General features: G+C 46.7%; 1 protein-coding gene across 1 annotated transcript in view; it reads left to right on the top strand.

The window, feature by feature from the left end:
• Positions 1-1705: 1705 nt before the first annotated feature.
• The window catches only part of LOC144947371 (cAMP-dependent protein kinase type II-alpha regulatory subunit-like), a 100398-nt gene continuing 75388 nt past the window's right edge, over positions 1706-26715 (top strand). Inside the window, exons 1-2 of the mRNA XM_078876652.1 lie at positions 1706-2880; positions 23296-23331. Of these exons, the coding sequence (XP_078732778.1) occupies positions 2481-2880; positions 23296-23331 (436 nt within the window). The 5' untranslated portion in view covers positions 1706-2480. The remainder of the gene's footprint in view (positions 2881-23295; positions 23332-26715) is intronic.

Genomic DNA, 26715 nt, shown 5'->3' on the forward strand with positions numbered 1-26715 from the left:
CGTCCAAAATCGCGTGACGTCATTTATGGACGGCCCCATATTCAGATTCTGAAATGTGTTGAGATGAGATAAAATGCAAATCGCTTTGAGGAGCCTATGCATATAGCTGGGCATATATCAAAACAAATCATTATCATGGGGATAACCTTAAGTGTGTTATGTTATCATTATAAAATGTGTTAATAAGTGTTATCGTTATTCGGTGTCCATCAGGTGTGTAAATAGGTGCAGCCCTGCTTGCTCATGCCACTAGAACGAGCAAGAGAGCTCGTGTTAGGCCTGCTCTTCCACTCCAGAGCAGTTGTTGGTTTTCAATTAACAATGTTATGTGTAATGACCTAAATAAGCAACCACTCACCCCAAGCCAAAAAAAAGCCCCAAGGTCTCCGATTGGTAGAGAGAGGCCTCCACGGCGATTGGCCGGGAAGGCAGACTGTTAAAGGGTTTGGAGGAAAAAGATTTGAACGATATTAAGGCGGGGAACAGAGAGGATCCCAGAGGCGACGGTTGGGATCCTGTTAGGGGGGGGGGGGTCAGGGATTGGCGAGGGGGAAACAACAGTGATTGAAGGTTCCAGAAAGGGGGCTCGAGGGGAGCGAGAGTACGAGGAGCGGGGACGTTTGAAGGAAGTTACAAGCTACAGACAAGGTCGAAGCTAAGGGTCCCGAATTGCTGCTGCGCCCCAATAAAGTGGCTCTTATTACATCGTCGTCAAAGTTGTTACATGTGTATATGTCGTGGGATATGCAAAATATTTCATCTCGTAGTGTTGGGGCTGCGGAATATTGCTTGCAAGTCTGTGGCTCGTGCGGCTATCTTACTCAGGGGGAAAAAAATCGGTAACATTCACATAACGCACCAACCAAACAACAACAACCCATTGAAGCCTGCGTTAAAATTTTAATTAATGGGACATTTTCTTAAAGTAATATTTAAGCGAATGTGAACGTTACACTCACGCAAGATGGTCTTTGCGGTAAAAAATAGACAATTTCCTCACGTAAGATGGCCGTTAAAATGCAAAGGAGAACTTTTAAAAAAACACGAACGTTCCTCACGCAAGATGCCCGCTACAATGTAATCCGAGTTTGCTTGACTTTCTCTCATGTAAGATGGCCATCATAACGAAATGGGGAAGATGGAGGAGACAGAGACATTGACTCCTCACGTAAGATGGCCGTTACAACATAACGAACAGGAAGGGTGGGTGGAAAGACACACGTCTCCCCACGTAAGATGGCCATAACTTATTACTAACGGGTGGGGGGTGGAGAGACATCGACTACTCACATAAGATGGCCGTCACATAACGAACAGGAGAGGTGGGGGGAAAGCGACACATTGACATTCCCACGTAAGATGGCCGTCACAGAACGAGAGGGGTATTTGAGACACCGACTCCCCACGTAAGTTGGCCGTCATAACAAGGGGGGAGAGAGAGAGAGAGACACATCGACTCCTCACGTAAGATGGCCGTCACAACGAACAGGAGGGGTTGGGGGAGAGAGGCATCGACTCCCCATGTAAGATGGCCGGCTAAGTGCTCACGGTATGGAGTGACGTCTCCTCTCAGGGCCCCGTGACGGCCCCTCCTCACCCCCTCGGGGTAGTCTGGGAGCGCGGGGACGGCTCCGACGGCTTCACTCGAGCGGCGTCTGCGGCGGCGGGGGTCGCTCACAACAAACCAAGACGAGCGCTTAAATTAAATCACAATTAACGATTGCAGATAACCTTACGGCGTTACCGGCAGCGAAATAATGCTAAGCGTCGCGCTCACAACGCTGTAGCATTGCGAGCGCTGTGTCGTATTGTCAGCGGTGCGGTAACAAGGTTATAATAATAACTCTCGTAGAGGGTGCGCGTCTAAATTGTAAGGCGATTATAATTATTAGCATTATTTTTAATATAGCTAGTATATTAACCATAACGATAGTATCATTGGCAGGCTCTGTAAAGCAGCAGCACTGATTATAGGTGGTGCATATATAGATTACATAATTCATGTTTGACGTAATATATAACCGGTGTTTGCAATAATTGTAATAACTATCAATGCGTTCACAATAATAACACCGACAGACAGTCGTGTAAGCAGTAGCACACGTGTAGTAAGTATCTTGAGTTGCAATACGTTTAGAATTATTTACAGTTATTCACATAATACAACATCGTGTAGGTTAACAGGCTTGAGAGATAACCCGAACTCTTGACTTTCAACGCATCTGCAATAATTACCCTCACTACCATTGCCGCACTGCTCTGTGCGTGTGTCGGTGATGAACTTCTAAGAGACCATAGCCGGCCTCTCAATACAATACAGCAACAACGACCATTTGTCTACCCATCACACATTATTGACAATCACAATTATTGACAATACATACGACGGCAGCAATAACAGCGGCAGTATCAGCAACAACAGCAACAACATCAGCAGCAACATCAGCAGGGCAGCGGGCTGCACCGAACTCCCATAGGTGATGAATATACAGATACCGGACGGACTCACGGAGCTGCTCCAGACCTTCACTGTGGAAGTCCTCCGCAAGAGACCGGCGGACATCGTCTCCTTCGCCGCGGACTATTTTGTCCAGCTCAAGGCGGCGCGGCTGGGACCGCAGGGCCGAGATGGGAGACTGCATCAGAAGCAGCAGCAGCAAGTGGATGACCTGGTCTCCCCTCCTCTGGTGGCCCCGGGTTCTCCGCCTGGCTCCCGCGAGTCATCCGCATCGTCCCCCGGGTCTTCGTCCCCGCCTGCTGATGGCCGAGGAGGTGGCGGAGGGCTTCTGGCGTCGCTGGTCAACTTCGTGCCAAGGGGCTCGGTGGACCGTGATGAGGACGGTGATGATGATGATGACGACGACGAGTCGGATTTTGAAGGTATATGTAGGGTGTGTGTGCGAGAGTGAGTTCCAGGTGGTGTGGCGGTGTTGTTCTTGAAGTTGCAAGTATTAATATTTTTTAGTTTAACCAGGTGCGAATTCAAGAGACCAGGATGAGTCATTTGCAAGAGTGACCTGGGGCAATTAGCATATGGGCATATTGCCATACGCAAGACTTGAATATAAACCGGGAAATGAGTTTGATTGCGATGCATAATCTCAATTGAGTGAATGTGGCGAATACTTTTCGAATTTCGCTAATTTAAGAGGCATCAGGAGCAGCGGTATTTTCGCAGCAACATCTGAAAGTTTGACGGGAACAATTGATAAGAAAGCCAGTTATCATCATGAGCTTAGTTTAATCGTCATGGTCATCGATATCGATTGCATCAAATTCATCAGCAGCAGTTGCATTGTCATCAGCTTCTTCATCATCAATGTAGTAGCACCATTTTCAGTAATGACAGTAACAATCCATGAACAAAAACGTTATTCTCATCACGAATTAGTGGCAGTTTAATAAATATCGTTTGCAGCAACTTGATCGTCAGCAGCAGTATCATACTCATCACCCTAATCGGTATCTGCTTTAAATTATATTTGTATTGCTCCTTCATCTTGCCTTAATAATGTGTAGTAATAGCAGCAGCAAAATTTATCAAATATGCTCATACCCATCATAATTAACGGAATTTATAAACTACTAGCGGAAGTACCCGGCTTTGCCCGGGTGAAAAATATGTTTCTTAAAAACCTTACATATATATACACAGATACTAAGGTATTGTCAAAGCCCGGTGGGCTGTTTGTACATTTCTCCACCAACAAATATATAAGAGGCTTTCACAAGTCCAAAAAGTTGTAGAAAGTGTGGGGTAAATAGTTGATGTCAAAAGGTTTCCGAAAATTGCGGTCTCCCCCCCCCCTCAAAAAATATCTTTACCCCTCGTAGGTATATATACTAACAACACCTTACATACAACAGAGGAAGTGGTATCTATTGACTCTGTAGTAGTATCTACTGACTGTACCGTAGTATCTACTGAGCCAGTAGTTGCTACTGACTGTGTAGTAGTATTTAGTGACTGTAATAACTACTGACCATAGTAGTATTTACTGGGCCTACAGTAGTATCTACCGACTATATACTCGTAACGACTAACTGTATAGTATCTGCTGACTCTATAGTTGTATCCACTGACTATAGTAGTAACTACAAAATCTATAGCAGTATCTACTCACTCTATAATAGTATCTACTGACTCTAGTAGCTACTCACCGTGGTAGTATGTACTGACTGTATAGTAGTATATACTGACTGTAGCAGTATTGACTGACTGTAGCGGTATATACTGACTGTTTTAGTATTTACTATAGCGGTATCTACCAACTCGATAGCAGTATCTACTATCGCTACAGCAGTGTATACCGACTGAGGTCGTACCTGCTATCACTACAGCAGTGCATACTGCTGTGTTGGTACCTGTTATGATGACAGCAGTGCATATTGTGGTGGAACCTGCTATGATTACAGCAGTGCATACTGCTGTGGTGGTATCTGCTATGATGAGAGGAGTACATATTGTGGTGGTGGTACCTGGTATTATAACAGCAGTGCATATTGACTGTACTCATCATTCACCCTCACCATTCACCACTCACAACTCACCCTTACCACTCATCCTCACCACTCACCACTCCCACTCACTATTCACCATTCACCCTCACAACTCACCACTCACCAACCTCCCTCACCAATCTCCCTCACCACTCACCCTCACCACTCACCCTCACCACTCACCCTCACCACTCACCAATCACCACTCACTCTCACCACTCACTCTCACCACTAACCCTCACCACTAACCCTCACCACTCTCACTCACCACTCTCCCTCACCACTCACCACTCACTCTCACCATTCACCCTCACCATTCAGCCTCACCACTCACCCTCACCACTCACCCTCACCACTCACCGTCACAACCACCACTCACCCTCACCACTCAACTTCACCCTCACTACTCACCATTCATCCTCACTAATCACCACTGACCAATCACCACTCACCACTCTCCACTAACCCTCACCACTCAACCTCACCACTCACCCTCAAAACTAACCACTCTCTCACCACTCACCCTCACCACTCAGCACTCACCCTCACCACTCACCCTCACCACTCACCCTCACCGCTCACCCCTCACCGCTCACCACTCACCCATCACCACTCACAACCGCCACTCACCCTCACCACTCATCCTCACCACTCACCCTCACAACAACCACTCACCCTCACCACTCACCCTGACCACTCACCACTCATCTTCACCAATCACCACTCACCCGCACTGCTCACCCTCACCACTCACGCTCACCCTCACCACTCACCCCTCACTAATCACCACTCATAACCGCCACTCACCCTCACCACTCACCCTCAACACTCACCCTCACCACTCACCGTCACCACTCACCCTCACTACTCACCACTCATCCTCACCAATCACACCCTCAACAATCACCACTCACCCTCACAACTCACCCTCACCACTCACTCTCACCACTCACCACTCACCCTCACAACAACCACTCACCCTCACCGCTCAGCACTCACCCTCACTACTCACCCTCACCACTCACCACTAATCCTCACCAATCACACCCTCACCAATCACCACTCACCCTCACCACTTGCCACTCACCCTCACCACTCACCACTCACCCTCACCATTCACCCTCACCACTCTCCCTCACCACTCACCAGTCACGCTCACCACTCACCCTCACTACTCACCACTCACCCTCAACACTCACCCTCACCTCTCACCCTCACCACTCACCCTCACCACTCACCCTGACCACTCACCACTCATCCTCACCAATCACACCCTCAACAATCACCACTCACCCTCACCACTCACCCTCACCACACATGCTCACCACTAACCCTCACCACTCACCCTCACCACTCACTAATCACCTCTCACAACCGTCACTCACCCTCACCACTCACTCTTACCACTCACCCTCATCACTCACCCTCACCACTCACCCTCACAACAACCACTCACCCTCACTACTCATCCTCACCAATCGCACCCTCACCAATCACCACTCACCCTCACTGCTCACCCTCACCGCTCACCACTCAACCTCACCCTCACCACTCACGCTCACCCTCACCACTCACCTCTCACTAATCACCACTCACAACTGCCACTCACCCTCCCCACTCACCCTCACCACTCACCCTCACCAATCACCACTCACCCTCACCACTCACCCTCACCATTCACCCTCACCACTCACCCTCACCATTCACCCTCACCACTTTCCCTCACCACTCTCCCTCACCACTCACCCTCACCACTCACCAGTCACGCTCACCACTCACCCTCACTACTCACCACTCACCCTCAACACTCACCCTCACCGCTCACCATTCACCCTCAACACTCACCCTCACCGCTCACCACTCACCCTGACCACTCACCACTCATCCTCACCAATCACATCCTCACCAATCACCACTCACCCTCACTGCTCACCCTCACCGCTCACCCTCACCACTCACCCTCACCACTCACGCTCACCCTCACCACTCACCCCTCACTAATCACCACTCACAACCACCACTCACCCTCACCACTAACCCTCACCACTCACCCTCACCACTCACTGATCACCTCTCACAACCGTCACTCACCCTCACCACTCACTCTTACCACTCACCCTCACCACGCACCCTCACAACAACCACTCACCCTCACAACAACCACTCACCCTCACTACTCACCCTCACCACTCATCCTCACCAATCACACCCTCACCAATCACCATTCACCCTCACTGCTCACCACTCAACCTCACCACTCACGCTCACCCTCACCACTCACCCCTCACTAATCACCACTAACAACCGCCACTCACCCTCCCCACTCACCCTCACCACTCACCCTCACCAATCACCACTCACCCTCACCACTTACCACTCACCCTCACCACTCACTACTCACCCTCACCACTCTCCCTCACCACTCTCCCTCACCACTCTCCCTCACCACTCTCCCTCACCACTCTCCCTCACCACTCTCCCTCACCAATCACCACTCACCCTCACCACTTACCACTCACCCTCACCACTCACTACTCTCCCTCACCACTCTCCCTCACCACTCTCCCTCACCACTCTCCCTCACCACTCTCCCTCACCAGTCACGCTCACCACTCACCACTCACGCTCACCACTCACCCTCACTACTCACCCTAACCACTCACCCTCAACACTCACCCTCACCGCTCACCACTCACCCTCACCACTCACCCTGACCACTCACCACTCATCCTCACCAATCACACCCTCACCAATCACCACTCACCCTCACTGCTCACCCTCACCACTCACCCTAACCATTCACGCTCACCCTCACCACTCACCCCTCACTAATCACCACTCACAACCGCCACTCACCCTCACCACTCACCCTCACTACTCACCACTCATCCTCACCAATCACACCCTCAACAATCACCACTCACCCTCACCACTCACGCTCAACACTCACCCTCACCAATCACCACTCACCCTCACCACTCAACCTCACCCTCACCACTCACCCACACCACTCATGCTCACCACTAACCCTCACCACTCACCCCTCACTAATCACCACTAACAACCGCCACTCACCCTCACCAATCACCACTCACCCTCACCACTCAACCTCACCCTCACCACTCAACCTCACCCTCACCACTCAACCTCACCCTCACCACTCAACCTCACCCTCACCACTCAACCTCACCCTCACCACTCAACCTCACCCTCACCACTCAACCTCACCCTCACCACTCAACCTCACCCTCACCACTCAACCTCACCCTCACCACTCAACCTCACCACTCAACCTCACCCTCACCACTCAACCTCACCCTCACCACTCAACCTCACCTTCACCACTCAACCTCACCCTCACCACTCAACCTCACCCTCACCACTCAACCTCACCCTCACCACTCAACCTCACCCTCACCACTCAACCTCACCCTCACCACTCAACCTCACCCTCACCACTCAACCTCACCCTCACCACTCAACCTCACCCTCACCACTCTCCCCCTCACCACATGTTAAGGGCGATCCTAAAGGAATCTACAACCTTCGATGATTACTTTGCGCGATTCAAAGAATCGATTCCTGGCGCATAGGAGGTTTCCATTTTTAATTACAGAGTTTTATTTTCTATGTTATGTTTTAAAGTTTTCAGGAGTTTTTAATTATATTTTAGCCCCGGTCAACGCAGATATTTCCCATTCGTAGCAGTTTATATCAACTCTATAACCAACTAATATTAAACGGAAATAAGGCGATTCTAAATGAATCTACAACCTTCGATTCCTTTTAGCAATTCAGAGAATCGATTCTTGGCGCGGTCGGGTTTAGAGTTTTAATTACACAGTTGTATTTTCATTGGGATGTTATGTTTTAAAGTTTTCAGAAGATTTTAAATGTATTTTTCCCCCGGTCAACGCTGGGTATATCGAGTTTATACCACAAAGTCGACGCCTGACAGACTTGCGTGTCGAGGCCTAGTACCGTGGAGAGCCTCCGGCCTCGCCTAGATTGCCCATTCGGCTGAGGCTGGGTACTGGGGCCGTTAACCCCCCCCCCTCCGCGCTACAATAATACTGTCTAATCGCTATAGTTTTATTATCTACCGACCCTATAATAGTAATTGCACACATTGGGGTGGGGGGGGAGTGAAGAGGACGTGAAACTTTGATGAATTTACCTCAGAGTCGCGTGTTAATGCGTGCGCATATTTTTTACAGGAATTAAAAATGGCGTCCACCCCGCAGCGAAGTTGTTGCTACCCGTTGCCAGGGGCAACCGCCGTGGTCCGCGCCGGTCGGCGATATTAAATAAATAAATAACGCTTTAAGTAAATAAATAAAGAGAAATCGCACTAAATCGATAATCGGTCCGATTTAAAGTTTAGAGACGAAAAATCGGAAATGCCTAAGTTTACCGCGGGGCCGGGGGCGTGCCCACCTGCAAAATTTAATCTCGGCGAACCCCACGGTTCGAGAGCTACATCCCCCGCAAGGGAGCGTACGCAGACGGACGGACAGACAGATAGACAGACAGACAAAAAATGAATTATATAGGTTAGATCATCAGCAGCAGGCATAGTCATCATCATTTTCAACTCTTACCAATCAGTGATCTGGGCATATTACTGTATATCTTCCGATCTTCCCGTCATCAGTCTGCTCAAAGTCCTCTTTTCATCAACTCCCACCGGTTTTTTTGACCTTGGGCGGTGGCGCAGGGGTTAGCGCACGGTGCGATACGACCCTAGCTGTACCGAGTTTGATTCTTGACCACGGGTGATATCTGAACCGCTCCTGGCCGTGGAGAAACTCTTTGCCAACACACTGACCAGCGTGGTCAGTGGGACGACATGGCTCCCATGGATCCTGGTGCAAAGAATGAAAATGGGCACTCCTTGTACCAATGTCCATAATTTTTTCTTTGTAGTCGGGTGCTTGTGCCTCCAGCCTATAGACCCCCCCCCCCCCGTGCAATTGCAACATCTGCACACTTGGCAGCGACTCCTTTGGGCGTGATGAAGTCTTGTCAAACGACTCCCGTGATCAATGCGGTGTGGATGCTGGATTGGATTGACGATAGGGTATGTAAAGCTCGACTTTAGTACATACATTAAGTTTGGTTTTCATCGGAGACCAACATAACACCAACTAAGTCCCCATGCCCGCATGTATACAGGAGCCAGTCTTGTTTCATCTCCTTGTGTACAGATCATCTTCTGTCATCCTGGCTCCTTCAGTTCTGCTTTGCCAGCTTCCTAACGTCTATCATGGTTCAGATCTCTCGCCTCCATTCGCAGTAATCATGATGATCATAATTAAAGTTACCAATATCATTCCTGCACATGGATTATGTAAAGCTTTGCGACATGCATTTGTTATGGGAAGTACTGTATTGTAGCCGACGGGTAGCTGTTGAAGCCAATTACGTTTTCATGTTTAAAATATTAATTTTAATCCTGGTTTGTCTCAAAGGTTTGGACAACCCTTTGAATAAATTTGTCGCGTTTACAATGGGACAAGTCCCACACTTCATACTAAAGTTGAATTCACATTTGGATCATTTAAATAACAGTTACAGCCCCCCCACCCCCTGTTTCCGACGGACAGCGATGATGATCAGATGCTTTTAACTTCAGTTGGAAAGATTAAAAACGCCTAAGTTGCCCCCATCTTCATTTGCGTGTAAATCTCTATTGTAGGTCTCTGTGCTAAAAGCGACACATTGCAATAGCACAACCACTGTGAAAGTACACAAGATAGTGCTCAATGCTAGTACTTTAGAAGGATGTTGATGTTCATGATGGCGATGATCGTGATGGTTAATGATGAACCACGTTGACCCTGGCCTGAATTTGAACTTTTCATCTCACGATTCATGCTCTTCCACCAACTAAGCAACGCTTTGGACACCGTTATTAGTAGTGTCATTATTACAGTTATATCACCGCCAGTATTTTGAGTGACCCGTAAATGAACTGGTTAATCGGCCACGGGAGTCAAAATTAGTGAGGGCCCTTGTAACACGCTCATTAAATGATATGACCAAATCGCTAGGAATGTGCCTGATCCAATTGGATATCGGAAGATGATCAGGATTGAGCTTGGATAATTGCTTAAATGGGTGCCCACTCTGTACAGCAGGTTGTTACAGGCCGCTGGGCTACAATGTTGTTACAGGCCGCTGGGCTACAATGTGGGCAGCAAAGAGCATTGCAGCAACATTATTTTTTACTGTACTTTACTGCCACATCCACGCTTCCCCACCTTGACCTACCTGCTCACCAAAGTGATGATTTTACGTTTCATCGTATAAATCCCACAACACCCGCGGTGCGTGGAGGCCCTCACCCATCAGTGGATTGACAAGGGCTGTACTGACACACAATGTATTGTACTCAGGATTGTGTTTTACGATTCCTCTTGTGTTCTCGACTGTCTTTTGAAAGTGTCTGGTCTTGCAATGCCTCTCGAATATAATATTGATGGACTCGGGGAGCAGCGGCGCAGCAGTGATCACACTTTCATATGAACCTAACTATCTTGAGTTCTATTCCGGGTCACGGCCAACATCAGGTGGCGGGTGGAATCTGAAATTATCTTTGGCCTCCCCCCCCCATCAATAACCTGCAACGAACAATGTTTTGAAGTATGGTAAAAAAAAACCCATAACCACGTTGCTTGATAAGCTCTTCAGTGCCCTGACAGATGGCTGTAAATTCTCAACTTAGTGGATGGGTGTTAAGATTATTGACACTGCGTTGTAAAAAAAAAGTGTCACAGCACAATATTACGGTCCCAGTTTACGGAAACAAACAATGTTTTATTGCAGGACCCTCCGAAAAGATAGTCTCGAGACTCATCCAAGGCCTCAGTGGAAAAAAACACAGCATTGTAATTGTTAAACACCCATCATTCTCTCATGTTCGAGTGCCACTCAGTGAGTGCATCTTCTTGGTTCTTTCGGTAAAGTCACGTAGAAGGGAAGTAATAAAATAATAAAAATAAAACATAAAAAACAATGTGAGAATTGTTTTATTATGTTTTTTTTATTTTATTACTTCCCTTCTACGTGACTTTACCGAAAGAACCAAGAAGATGAATCCCTGCAGTCACGAAAGCTTTAAATCAAAATTCAGTGAGTGCAGTCCACACGCTTGGCACCACTATCATCGACTCAAAATCAGCACATTGCCAATAATGCACATGTCGTGCATTTCTGGTGTGTGTTGTGTGTGGGTTCATTGCCTGACTCTTTTGATAAGTGGATTACATCGCAGGCAACGCGATGTCCCCGAGTGTGACCTTAATAAGGCCCCGTGCCATCCAAATGCGATTAGCGAACATGAACTGGTAGCAGAAATACTGTAATCTGTATGTGTTGTATTATTGTCTAGCCACACAATATATTGCCAAGGTGTGTATGTTTGCCCCCCCGCCTGGCCTCAGCACCTGGTTGGCTCACAAGTGAAGACATCACATATATCCCCCTATTTAAGAACGAAACAGGAAGATGTAATCACAAATGTGGCTGTCGCCTGATGATGAGAGTTGTAATGACTGGCGACACGTCGTACTCGAATTGTAAATGTTGTGGGTTTACTCTCCAACACACCGGTGTGCTGTATTAGTAACGAATTAGCATGTTTTGTTTATGTGACAAAGCTTACTAATTGGCTGCATCAGGTGGTGGCGGGTTTAACGACATATTTACGTGATCTAACCCAAAAAAACCTCTGTGTGTATGTTTGTGTGTGTGTACTGGTGTGGGAAGTGGTAGTGCAACGGTTAGTGCCACTAACCCGCCAACCCGAGTTCGATTCCTGCTCACAGCCAACATAGGTGACGAATATCCGAGCCTGGGCCACCCCTAGTTTCACACAGTTTTTAAAATGAGTACCCAGTGCGTTGTCTAAACATCGCCACGAGGCATGGTGCTGGCCACCCCCTCGTGTGCCGTGCCGGCCTTATTCGGTGCTCGCTCACAGCTCTTGTTCCGACAGTCTGTCAAGGCTAAAGGGTGGATTTTGTCTGTGTGCGTGCGTATGGTCTTGTGTCGATACCGTTTGCCTCGGTGGTGTTTAGTTTTTGGGCGGACGTGTTGAGCGTTATCTCTCACTGGGCCTGCTGCCCGCCCGCCGGCTCTGTTCACAACGGCTCAGCCGCCTGGGCCAGTGCTCCGCGCCATTGTCCATGCTGGTGTCCGAACCTAGATGTGAAATGGGAGCGCGGAATTTCTCCCCTCCCCAGAAATAACAGCTGCCTCAATGTGAAGGTCACGAGGCCAAGTCCCCTTTTTGCCTTGATAACGTCAGTTAAGCTGGGGTCTTGCAAAAGCGGTGATGAATGTGATGGCTCGAAGCTGTCTAAAATTGAGGTCACTCTGGTTCCCCTGCTGCACGCAAAGGGATGCCCGTGTGTGTTTGCGTGTGAACCCGTATTGCAAAAACAAAGAAGAAAAATCAGGCATACGTGTGGATTATGCATGCTTTCCCACACGCTGGCCCACGATGACACAATGGGGCTTGTATAACAGCTCAGCCAGGGAGGGTTCAAGCAACTCTTTGATCAATTTCCTTTCTGCTAAAGTTTTGTTCACATTAGATTATCTTTACTGTAGTTTGTTTGTTCCCCCCCGCCCCCAATTGATAGACGGACAAAGCTAATGTATACATACTTTTGACCTTCATTGGAAAGCTTTCAAAAACAACGTATCCTTGGTGCCTGTGTCCCTGAGCCTGGCACGTACTGGGTGTTCGTGAGATATGTTGCCATCCTAATCGGCCACGTGTGAACTGAACGATTGCAAGCGTTGACAAGGGTTGTTAGGACAAGCTGTTTTTATTGTAATTTACTACCGTACGAGAAACGACCGAATGCGTCCCCACATGGGATGTAGTGCGGGCACGAGAAGGCCAGCACTGGTACAACAAGCGTGAACCGCATGGCGGGGCTGATTGCTGAGATAAGCTTGCCATTGTGCAGGAGCCAAGCCCATATTGTCACTTGTTTCCACGTTTTTCCTCAACTGTAGTGGACATCACGAGGTCCAATAATAATCATAATTCATGGCCTTTTGGCAGTTACTGCTGGATGAAGGCCCCCCGATGCTGTGTCGGCCACGGCGCTTGCTTGACCATACTTTGCCAAAGCTGGTCGGTGTGGGCTGGTGAAGATGGGGGGGAGGGGGGGAGCTCATGTCTGGTGCAGATATCAAGCCAATGACGTTAGCCATGGCCGGGAGTTTAACTCGGGAGGGCAGGTTCATAGGGCAGTGTGTGTACCACTGCACCACCCTAACTGGGCCTGTTGCGGCATTCATTACGGAGACACTTTTACTTAATCGCTGCAGAGTAGTTATGGTGGTACTTTTGCCACTGTCTCACTGCTGCAGTGCACGTCTGCAGTTGTCATCTCTTCAACGCAATGGATGGATGATGAATGGCTTTCAATCCCCTCTCTCTCTCTCTCTCATCGCCTTGGACAAATTATGCACCGTTGTGCAATCTCTGATTTACATTTCGCAGGTGACAGTGAGGTGGTGCTTACCGAGCTGTTTTCTTCGTTAAACGTCTTTACCCTGCCCTGCAGATCAGGGTCGTACCATTGCAAAAAACAAATTAACAAACAAGCAAGCATTTGGGAAAGGGAGATGTTGCTATTACTTACGCACCCTTATACTGCTTTTGCTTCTCCGGTTATCAGATGACTGACGGGTGGACATCTTTCTAAAAATGTAATAGTAGTGCGATAACCCGAGTGAAAAGTGCCAGTTGTGGAAAAACGTTGTCCAGTATCTCAAACGCAGTGAAGAAATACTTGCTTGGGAAGTTTCCAAAATGTACCCTTCTCGCGCGGTTGTATATTTTGACGTTAAAACACTCGGCGCGTAACGCGTGTATACAACAACTGGGTAGCTCTCCCCCCACCCTGTCTCTTTAGATATGCATGCGTATGACCTCTGTCGGTGTGCCAGAGCACAATTTTACATCGGCACACCAAAAGATACCCTTACATAATTGATGCCGCTTAATGGTCGGCTCTGGCAGACACGCACGTGTAGGACGCTGCAGCGGGCGCAGGATTTGTTTAATGGCGCGTGCTTGAACTCGTGCTCAGATTTCTCTTTTCTCCTCCCACACCCCGCCCGACCTTTCCTTTCCTAAATGCATTAGCATCTATCGGTGGTGCTTTCCTTGCTCTTTGCCAGCAGCTGCTGTGGCTGTGTAATGCATAAGGCCAGTTCCTCCTCTTCTACACCTCATTCATTTGCATTGCAGCGAAATAATTATTCATTGTCTGGTCTAGCCGGCAGTTGTGCACACTTGTCACACGTATCGAAATAGAGGTAATGGTAAAAGATCCCACTGTTGCGGCGCACGTGTCGGCGGCGTGTGACGGTCCTGTAAATCCTGGGACCTGACGTAAATTTGGTGGTCACTGTTGTAGCCAGCGTGGGGTCCTTCTCGTTGCTGGTGGTTTCCATTGGCTGTGTTTGTTATGCCCAGCCAGAGCCAAACTATGAAATGTTGACCTCACAAGATATATGAATCTGGCTCTGAGCAAAAGAAGGGTCTGGGGTCGAATGAAACCTTAATTGCGTGTGATGTTAGTGGCATGGCTCAGCTCCTTAAGTGGAAAAAGCAACCTGGCGCCGCCTCCTGAACCATGCCAGGCTGATTGTACATGGCCGCAGTGTGGCTTGGTTGTACAGTGGAAAAGAGGTGTGTTTAATTCCTAAAAGGATTCACAGGATTCAGTGGAAGTGCCTGAGGTGCTGAGAGCCAAACTTAGGAACCCTAACAACACAAATTACTTATGCATGTGTAATAAAGGACTCTCTCTCAGATGTCGATCTCCATTGTCCTTTATTGGGTTCGTAGAATCTCCGTACCACGGCGTCTCGCTTAGGCCCGCGTCCCGCTCGACGACCTCTCCACAGCCCTCGGCTGCTCCGTTGTGCAGGCTCCCTGCTGTCCCAATAAGCAGTCTCACTGCTGCCCCGTCAGGCGATCCTTGCAGCCACACCGCTGCCCCGCTATCTAGCGTCACTGCTGCCCCTTCCACAGCTGAGCCTCTCACTGCCCCGTTAGCTCTCTTCGTCTGACACCGATGGCCGTCAGTGTCGACGTCTCCCACCGCGTGGCAACCGCGCCACACTTTCCGTCTTGCCCAGCGTGGCCTCCTCGTATTTCACTCCGTCTCAACTCCCCTTTCCCCTTCCGGTTCTCTCCTTAAATCCTCTCCCCCCACGTGACCCAGACTCCACCCCCCCTCAATCCTTGCTCGCATTACACATGTACCAATATATTAGCACGATTGGCTACGTACGGTGCGAACAAAGTTCAGCATACATACACTGCTCATTTATCCTATACTGCCATTTCGATTAATTGAATGTGGGGTGATTGTATTCCTTTTTTTACTCACTTTTGTTGATTGTTTTTACAGTTTCAATCACTAATTAGCATACATGTAAAAGTTATCATTCATAGAATATGTATATTACATCATTTGTAAACAATTGGTTGCAAACACACAATGCAATGGATAATTACGAGCGACCAAATAACCGATAACCTCCGTTAACTATCACCAAATGGCTCCTAATGCATTCAACCCTTCGGAAGGTAAGCGTGGTCGAGTCTGGCTAGGATTAGATGGGCTGTGCTGTTTCGAGGCTACGTTGCAGCAAAATCAATTGTTGTACTGTATTGTTACCAATAGGGCTGTGTGTGTACGTGATGAGCCTAATAATCTATTTTAATCCGATGCATCGTTTATATGACACTACTTTACAGTAAACTAGATAGTTTGAGTTGCGATTGCAGATAGACGAGCATTCACGGAGTGTTTTCCATACAGCAAGAGGAACGCATGCTGGCACGCGGCGCATTCCAGACCCCTTAGCTTCTGTGCGTAAGCACTGCGGTCAGTTTGCCGGGTGACGCGGTCGGTTTGCTGGGTGACGCGTTCGAGAGACGTACGCTGCTACCCCCAAAGACAAAGATCCCCCATATAGCCTTCACAGACTTTTGGGGCAAGTGCTGTTCACGAGCTCCTGTGATGGCCTGCATGGTACACGAATGGGGTGGGTCGCCAGCACCACACCCGACCGCCTTTGTCTCTTCAGTGGCGATGTTTACATACCGCATCGGGCTACTCATTGAAGGCTAAATCGACCTAGGACCAGTCCAGATTATTGTCACTGGTCTTGGCCATGAGCGGGAATCGAACTCGGGTCGATTCCCACTTGTGTAGCATAGCACGCTGCGCTACGCGTCACCCTGCTGCTCCCCCACACACACACAAGCTTTAGCCGCGTGCAGTGCTACAGCATTCAAATCCCTTATGTAACCCATCTACTCGGACCTTAATTATAGGGAGAGTTCGATTCGTGTGACCCACTCCCCACGAGAGCCCTTTGTTTGCAGAGGAACACCCGTTGTGGAGGAGTTATCCCGGAGTGGTTCTTCGGTTTTACCCGGCTGGCAAATTCTGCACATACAGTCTTGGTACGCTGTGTGCGTGCGTGCACGTGCGTTACATGCCATGCTTCCGCCGTTTTGGGTGTCGGTCAAAATTGGATGTATACACTGCACGATGAAAAGGGAGCTGCGCGGCCTACGAGTTAAGGTCGTTGTCCCCTTCCACTGCGCCATCCCCTCCTTTCTGTTTTTTCTTCTTTTCGCTTCGAACAAAACGTTTCCTGCCCCGCAACTCTGGCCGGAACGAGCCGAACCAGAACATGGACGTCATTCACTGCCAGTTGTGGTTGCTGCACAGCAACCGCAAATGTTGCTTGCAGGCGATTGTCAAAATATTGAGAGTTGACACTGAAGCCCATACAATGCTCGCCACGGCATGCGGCATTTTGCTGACGGCTTAAACGAGCTTGAAATGACGCTGCGATGAACTTACTCGAGCGACAATATTAAAGATACCGCGGGCGTGCGATTTAGGAAGAGGCCCCATTGTCTGAAAGTTGGTTTAAGCATGTGGGGTATTTCCAGTCCTGAGGCCAGCACCAAGCTTCAGATTTCACGTTTTGCACGTGACACGTTTTGCTTCGGGGCCTCTTGGTCACTGGGTTTCGATTTGGATGTTTGCTTGTGTACACCTCGTTTTGTCAATCCACTGCTGGATGAGGGCCTCCCCCCACGCCCTGCAGACAGTGAGGAAAGGTGCAGAACGACCGTGGATTTTGCTGCACCGCACTCTGTTGCCCACATTGCCTCCTGCTCCTGTCTATTGTGCATTGGTGACCACCCATCCAACCGCCATCCTGGCTCAGCCATGTTTAGCTTCTGATGTCTGACAAAATTGGGTGCATTCTCGGTGATTGTATGGAGTGGTGGAGGAATACGTGTTAAACTGAAGAATAAGATGTTGGTTACTGCACTCCTGTGCACTGCAATATTAATTTGGCGATCTGAGGTATGCTTGAGTGAGTCAATGGTGGTGCAGTTTTAAATAATAATAAATGTATACATAATTTACAGCCCTTTGTCAATCAACTACTGGATGAAGACTTCTTTACAGTGTAAACTATACTAAACCATTTTTATTTTACCAGGTAAGGGCCACTGAACTATATAGCTCTTTCTCAGAAGCGAGCTGGCCTGAAATTATATCTCACCGAAGTGGGTTATCATGTGGAAATTTATAGCAGCCAAATACTGAAACGTACGTTTCTAAATGTGGAGGGAAAAGCCGGAGGACCTGAAGAAAAATCCACACGACCATGAGAAGAGCACGCAAACTCCAAATATACAGCCGTCAGGGTCCGGATCAAACCCACGAACTTCTGCATACCAGGCGACAGAGTTAACATCTCACCAACCACGGCGCCACTTTGTCGGTAATCATGATGTTTTGGCCACGCTTCACTGAGCTGGTCAGTGCAGGTTGGTGAAGTGGAGGGAGGCGGAGTAGGGAGGGTGTGTTCCTGGTACTATTTCAGAGATCACTCCCCACTGATGTTGGCCGAGGCCGGGAATTGAATACATTGACTTCAGGTTCGGCTTTATAGCGTAGTCGTACTGTGCCACCACTCCACCCAGTGCATCTTCATTATTGTTTTATTTAGCATAGTTTACACTGATCTTGACAAACCTGAACTATTTTAATCATTTACGTTATAAGGGTGTGTGCTCCATTGCTTTAAAATAGAAGGTCATATAATTTGCTGCCACCTCTACATGCAAGCTGCAGTAGGCACAATGTATAAATGTAAAAGTGTACAACTCCCGCATGGGCCATTGACTAGCTTTCCTGGGTAACCTTGCTTCGGCTACAGGAAGCTCGTAAAAACACGTTTTTTGTTGCGCTTAGCTCTTTTTATTCGAATCGATTGGCGAGCAAGTTTGTTGTTTTGCTAATTATTATTCATGTTGTGCGACCATAAGAACATACAAACCTGGGCGATTTGTGTTGTTCATTCTTGTTTGTGTTTTCTCCTAGCGATGGTCCGACCTTGTTGCCGTGTCGTGAAAATGAAGACGTTTCCTTCGCGCATTTTTGAAGTACAAGCAGGCCACCACACTGTTTCAGAAAGTAAACCTACAGTGTGTCATGTCAACCGGGCCGTTCTATCCACACTCAACGTAATAAGCAATCGGATTGGTTGATGGTCCAGAAATCGCTGGTTCACGCCACTGCCTCACTCGCTGAGGATCAGTCACCTCCTTATCACTCCTATATCGTTACTACTATGGTTACTGTTCCAGTGAACTTCAATTGTTGATTCCTCTACCCATATTGAGTACTCAGTTTACCAGATGGACTGTTTTGTCTCATCCAGTTTGTATTAAACCACCACAACAACACACTCACCCACTTTTACCCACTCACCTACTCACTCACCCACCCAACCACTCACCACACTGCAGGTCAAATAACTTCTCTTCCTGTTCGTCCTTGGCAACTGGTTTGACGACTGCAATTCTTCCCCATTGTCTCATTCCCCAAATTCATATAAACTAGCTTAATTCAAGAAACACGTTAACCTTCAATTTATTACAACTTTGAGAGTGCTGTTTGTTTCTGGCCGCTTGGGCCTTTGTGCCTGTGCTCAGAAATCTTAACAAGAATCAATTTGAAGCACACACCTCTGTTTTATGCCCTTCCAAGGGTGTTTTTCATGTGGCTATGAAACTGAAATTTAAATTTTCAGAACTTAATCGAATGAAATTAAGTTAAAATGAACTTCAAAGTGATGGTGTTTTTTGTGCAGTCATCAGTGGCCAGGCTGAAACTTATCAACCGGCTATACACTGGAACTCTCCACATTAAACAGTCACCTGCTCCTCACTCAAAACTCACTTATTTTCTCTAGCTCACCCCACGGACCCCTTATTCTCCCCCTCATTACCACCACCACTACTTTTCCCTCTTCATATTCTCATTACATGGCTTTCACTCATTCCCCATTCATTCAATCCGTTCATCATCATTTACCATTATCAATTCCACTTTCACCGAATTCATCCATCACAGATTCGCCCATTGCTTCCTCTCATCTATTTTATTCACCTCATCTCCACCATTACATTCACATGTACTGTTCTTAATTTTCTGTAAAGCGCCTTGGTTAAGGCACTATATACATTATGTTGAGATGACCCAGTTTAATCATACGTGGCCAAAACCAGGATTTTAACCTAGGCTTTCAGTGTCTCTGACATGAAATTAGCACCCTGAGCCACCCAGCCACCTCTCAAAACAGTATTTATGTCATCACGTCGTCTAATCTTACGTCGTTTTAAAATAAACACTGCTGTAATTAACGTGTATTCAGAGCAAGATCATCAGATGTATTAAAGTCATGGTGTTACGAGCTTCATCACGCCTTTCACTGTATACAGCGCGCCAATTAGGATTAAATGCACGGCGGTGTAGTTGCTGCTCTAAATAATAAATTAAACATCTTGCTGGGTGTGGTGTATCGTCAAACGTGGTCAACCATAGTGCGCAAGCCCTTGAATGTTTCCCGTAAACACAAGTCTTTCCCGCACTGCATAGTAAATGCTATCGGTCTTATTGAATATTTCTTAATTTCTTCACACGAGGGATCATCCATTGGTGGCACACAAGCCAAATCTGGCCCACGAAGACTTCTTGTTGAATGATCCGCCAAGATATACGGCTTTCCCCGAGGCATAACAAGACAATTTTTTTGGTGATACTGCTGCTGAGTTGGCAGTGACGGCTCAAGGACAAATAGCAAAAAACTCGACATGTTTGCCAGTGAAAATATCACCTTAAAAGAACAAAATAAATATTTGGCGACTTTTCGAACAATGGACCTCTTTCATAGCACATAACTAGGGAGGCCAGAGACAGTGGATAATAAGAGTCTGAGACTTCACTTTACACCATGGCGCCTGATGAGAATTAAATTTTAACAATGTTTTTTGATGACAAGTTTGTTTTAAATCGGCACAGCAATAGTTACTTAATCTTATTTCGTATGGCTGATGTAGACGCAGAGAAACAACTACAATTTAACATTCAGGTGGTAAAGCCAGAAAACGGCGTCAGGAGCAGCAGTGTATCGCTGTGATGTATCCTTCGTATTTGTGGATCAGGCGGCATTACATTTTTACATGCTGTATGGTCTGTTCTGGATGACCACGGTCATACACTGGCTAATAGTAGCTATCGAGTCACAGACAAAAATCTTCAATAATCAAAACGAATCTAAACACACTATCCTAAAAGTAAAATTATAAAATGTTGCTTTCACATTGCTTTGTGGGAAGATTTGTTTCTGGTAGAAACAAGGTACAATCCACTTAACAATGGGTCCAGGAATGCATTATTTACCGAGGTTTGCATTATAGCTTTCCAGGATATAGGAGTGCAAGAAATCCAACCAGTAAGAATGTTGTTTTTACTCTGAACGGTGTCCAATAAAGCCATTGAAGGTGTAGTTATTTCCTCCATAAATAAATGGTCAAGGACTCGCCAAACTGGATGCGGTGAGGTGCCAATCAGTGATGACTGCCAAGTTTTACACGCGTATTCTGATGGAACAAGCGACGAACTCCCCTGAGCTACCCTGGATGCTGTGGAAATGAATGGCTTCCAAAATTAAAAAAAATACGATTTTAGTGTGTTGGTTTTTCAAACGCCATGCAAAAGAAGAGTTAGAAAGGAAGTGTTATTTGTAGATGCTTTACGTATTATCATACACATAGTCTTGACATTTAAGGCATTAGCAGCAGCAGCTTACATATATCCGCGACGGAACCTTTGTTTAAAATTTAATTATGCTCGGGGCTCAAGGTGTTCGTTTGTACAGATTGCATGGCTCAGTGCTGTGATTTTCCTGCAAATTGCGTGCGACAGTGTTGCCTCGCGATTGATTTATGGTGGGCAGGATATAAAATGAGATGCCACCCGTGTGACCTGCCGTAATTAGTGGCTGGGCAACGTCATATTTCACTTGATTCACCCGCCTTGTCCTCTGGGTATCCAAGTGCAAAGCAGCTCGTCCGTCGCTGTACGTTTTCCACACTTGTGCTGTACAGCTCTCCGATGTGTTTTCAGGGGTACACTGTCTGTCGTTAGGCACGACGTCCGATGTTTTCGTCCAAGTGCTGGGTGGTGCTTCAGAAATTGAATCCACATCACCGTGGTATTTTATAAGCATTTCTCCCATTTAATGAAGAGTGGACAAATTATATTTGTATTTGAATTGCAACCATTATTGGGTTAGGGTTATGACCAAAGCAGTGAGCTACTTTATGATTATTATAATGATTACCCGTATCAAGTGTTTTTGAAATATATGGTCCGAAATTTTGTAATTTCTCATAGAGCTGAAAATTATCAGACCATACTGCTCGACAACGCTCATCATCATCATCATCTATGCCACCTGCTTTATCAGTCAGTACCTGTATTTTTGTTTATTTTATTGTAGACTTATTTAGCTGAGGGTCGTCATCGTCTGCAGTGTTCAGTGCTCTGAGTCTTAGGTGTGGTCTGGTCAGAGGGCAAGTTTCCTCCTCCTCCTCTTTCATATTCTGTGCTACAGACTGCAACTGTCTGCGTTTGCAGTCTGGGCCCTTTTGATATATTCATCTGGTCTTGTTGACCACAATGTTTGTGTTCCAGTGTGAGATTTGTGGTCAGTGGCTTGTCGAATCTTGTTGGTGCAATTGCGTCCCAATTGAAGAATTGCTGACGGAGTCTTTCCTGCAACAGAACCACATCTATGGTTCCATGGCTATGTAAATAAAATAAACTTGGAACTTGGCTATGGATCTGCTTCCTCATGGTATCGTTTCCCATGAAAATGTATTACAATGTAAGAAGAGGTGGAAGAGTCACTTTTCACATCTTGTACTTTATCTAAAATAGCCGTTAATGTCGCTGTCAATGACCTGTGCGATGTGTGTGTGTGTGTATATATATAAAACAACAAAGGCAAAGATCCCCCACATAGCCTTTAAGAGACTGGTAGGGCAAGTGATGTCAGCGAGCACCTATGATACACGTGGGGGTGGGTGGCCACCGCCACGCTCGACCGCCTTTGTTTCTCCAGCGGCGATGTTTTTTTTATACATCGCACCAGGTACTCATTTAGAGCCGAGGCGACCTTCCCGTATGAATGACATGGTGTGGGGAGGCCTCCGTCCAGCAGTATATAACTAATTACGCTATTTGTGGACATATATAACGTGGCACCTCTTGCGTTCATGCAAATGCTTCTCCTGTGGGCAATAATCTCTTGCAGATGACATTTGCGACAACTTGTATTGACTTCTGCTTTCTTGTTTATGTTTTTCAGCGCCTGTGATCAACCGCTATGGAAGGCGAGCATCTGGTAAGTTCAGTTAATGATGATGCCTGCCATTTGAATAATTTAACATAATATATACAAAATACAACATAACTTTACTTTTAATGCGATACATTGACCTCTCAGCATCACTTGCTGTTACTTCCTCCTCACCTGTGGCGGCATATTGATCACATCCCGCCACCTATTTCAGGCCCAAGATTGAAGAAGATTTTTAACAATCCTGTCTTATCAAATGATGCTGCTGGCAAATGATGCAAGTAGGCAGTGTTGTTACTCTGTGGCCCATGGTTTGAGATTGGTGACCACAGTTGCACTCTGGGCTATTGTTAATATTCCATTGACCGGCAGAGACCATCAATTGACCATCATCAGCTATTGTCTTATCCACTGTTGGATGAAGGCCTCCCTACTCTGCTTCCATCATCCCTCATGTCCCAGTGCAGCTACCATCTGTTTTCCACCGCAGTGAAATATAAGTTAATTTTAGCTTCTTTTATCAATAAAAGCATGAAAAAAAAGTGATCGTCATTTTACCAACTCTGATCCCACACTGACTCGCGTCATAATTTAACATAATATATACAAAATACAATATAACTTTACTTTTCATGCGATACATTGACTCGCGTCAGTGTGGGACTCAGGCGAGCCCTGTGACCGACAATGCATGTTGAGGCCTTCAACTGGCAGTGGGCTGACAAAGCCTGTCATTTTTTGGCACACTTTGTACGTAATGGGTCGTCACGCCACTCATCGCATTCGAATACACGATGTGGTTTGAAGGTTCGCGCATGCCCAGTCATTTTGTTAATTGCTAAAATCGAACTAGAATCGATTATGAAATCTGTGGCCTTTCGACTCCCATAATTGATTCTGTCTTGTCGAAATAACGAAAATTGATTAGCACCCCAAAGTAAGATACTCGTATAACCTTTGTGGTGACCCCGAACTCAGTGGCATCACTTTCTTGCTTTGCCTATTGCCCTCTGTTTTGTTACTGGCCTGCAAGTAAGGCACACAATACCATTGATTGAGTTCCCCCACTGAGTGGCACAGCTGTGACTGATGGTCCAGATTACTTTGCTCTTCAGGGTCCTGACTAAACCCAATTGCAAATACTTCAGTTAAATATACCAGCCCCTGCGTCCCTCAGGCCAGGCTTTGTAAATGATTAATGCTTCTTGGCTGTGCACTACCAGTGGCCACAGTATATTATGGAATCGTTTTCAGGTTTTTTGGGTGGATTTTTTGATGCAAATATTTTAAAACGAAACTTGTTTTTTTAGCTGTTAAAGCCCACTGAGCTATATAGCTCTTTTTCAGAAGCAACCTTGCCACAAATGATAGCTCTACAAAGTGGTTTATCATTGGGAAATGTATAGCAGCCAAATACTCCAAACAGAAGTTTCTAAATGTGGAGGGAAAACCAGAGGACCAGGAGAATAATCCCAACGACAACGGGTAGAAGAGACATGCAAACTCCAAATACACAGCAGGCGTCAGGGTTAGGAACGAACCCACGTGCTTCTGCATACCAGGCGAGGGAGTGAACATCTCGCCACTGTGGCACCTTAATGGTACAGTTTGGTGGTGTATGGCGGGGTCAATGATGGCTACTCTTGCCTCTTCCAAAGTGTCTGGCCAACGTGGAAGAGTAGGCCTACATACTCTCTCTCTCGGGGGGGGGGGGGCACTCTTGAGCTCCCTCAAGTGGAGGGTCATCCGCCAACAGTAGCGTGAGAAAGTAATTGCAGGGCTGCACCTTTACCATTAGCGTTTGAATGGCGCTGTCTACGTCATATCACGAGATGAAGTTATTTTGCTTTGGAATTCTTTCAGAAAAAAAACATTGTAACATCGCTCTGTTAGAATTCAGTCTCTGGAAGGTGATATCACAGAACATCTGAGGACCCTTTCAAGTGACTCCTTATCCAACACTATCAGGCACATCTTCCAATATACTCTGCTGCAGAGACATTTGTGCATGACACAGTCAAAACAATTATTTTAAATTCTCGGCCAGTATTTAACAAATCAAGGGAATATGTAGTACGTTGTTTTACACCTTATGGCATTTGGGTGGAGCATAGGCACACTGGTTAGCACGTTGTGTTATTCAGTCGGAAACCCGACTTAAATTATTGGTCCTGCCTTCCCCCTGCCCTGATTCACACAACACGCATTGACCAGCATGGTCAAGTATGGTGAAACAACCTCCATTATCGACACAGCGGTGGGGAAGCTGTGGGGACGCTATTCGGAAGCCACTGGAGCTTTGAACTTGAAATATAGATTGAAAATCATTTCTTTAAAACAGCTTTTTATGTCGAGTGTTGTTGTCCTTTCCCCGCACCTCCGATTAGCACGGTTGGCTACGTACGGTGCGAAAGAAGTTAAACATAAATACCGTGCATCCAGCAGTGGATTGTCAAAATGGCTGGAAAATAAGTTGGCCATAAACTCTCTACCAATTGATATCCCGGCTAAATCATGGGTGACTGAAACACAGGATTTAAACCGAGAATTGTTCCCAGTGCTGAGTCAGTGACCGGACACACCATTTGCCCCCAGAGCTGCCCCACTACTTCCCAAGTGGGAGTTGTTTTGATTCTCGTTTTGTATGTCACCCTGGTGGCATTTGGCACAGATTCTAAGATTAAAATCGACACGTTTATGGAAAGTGGGTCAAGTAGAGGATGATTTGTTTCCATGAGCACAGGAGTTCAAGCTCACAGACTTTTCGATAACACCAATCTCGAAGACCCTTGGCACTAATTTTAAAAATTAATTGCAACAATTGTTCACCCAGTAAAACCTTACTTAGTCTCCGACTCATTTTCAGAAAGATCGTGCTTTTGGATATTTATCCAGTTGTATTCATGAGTATTTGAAAATAATACATGCTTACATACATGTCATATGCATATGGCAGGTATGTGGAAGATAGTACTTATCGTTGAGGTTACAGTGTAATCTCCACACCGATTTTAAACTCCTTCATAAACCCATGTTACCACAACCTGTCACACACCTTTGTTGACTTCCCACAAAGTAGTACTTAGTTTATTCACTCTGAAAAAATAAAGTGATTAGTTGAGCACCACCAGGATTGCACTCGATTGTAAGCTTCTCCCCTCTAAACAATGTCAGAATCAGAATACTTATACTAGAGGAATCCGATGAGCTATAAAGCCCTTTCAAATATGTCCAATAGTACCATAGGAATGCCATGTCGCCAAAAGTGCCATCGTAATGTGGAATTTCCACAATTATGAGTCGAGCTTGAGACGAGAACATTTCAAACGGGGAGAAATTCCTTATGTTCACAAACACTTTGGGAGACGGGGACAGTCTTTCTAAAACCAGGACTGTCCTGGCCTTTCCAGGACATTTGGTAATATTATT

This window comes from Lampetra fluviatilis, chromosome 44 (assembly GCF_964198595.1).
Source record: "Lampetra fluviatilis chromosome 44, kcLamFluv1.1, whole genome shotgun sequence".
NCBI lineage: Eukaryota > Metazoa > Chordata > Hyperoartia > Petromyzontiformes > Petromyzontidae > Lampetra > Lampetra fluviatilis.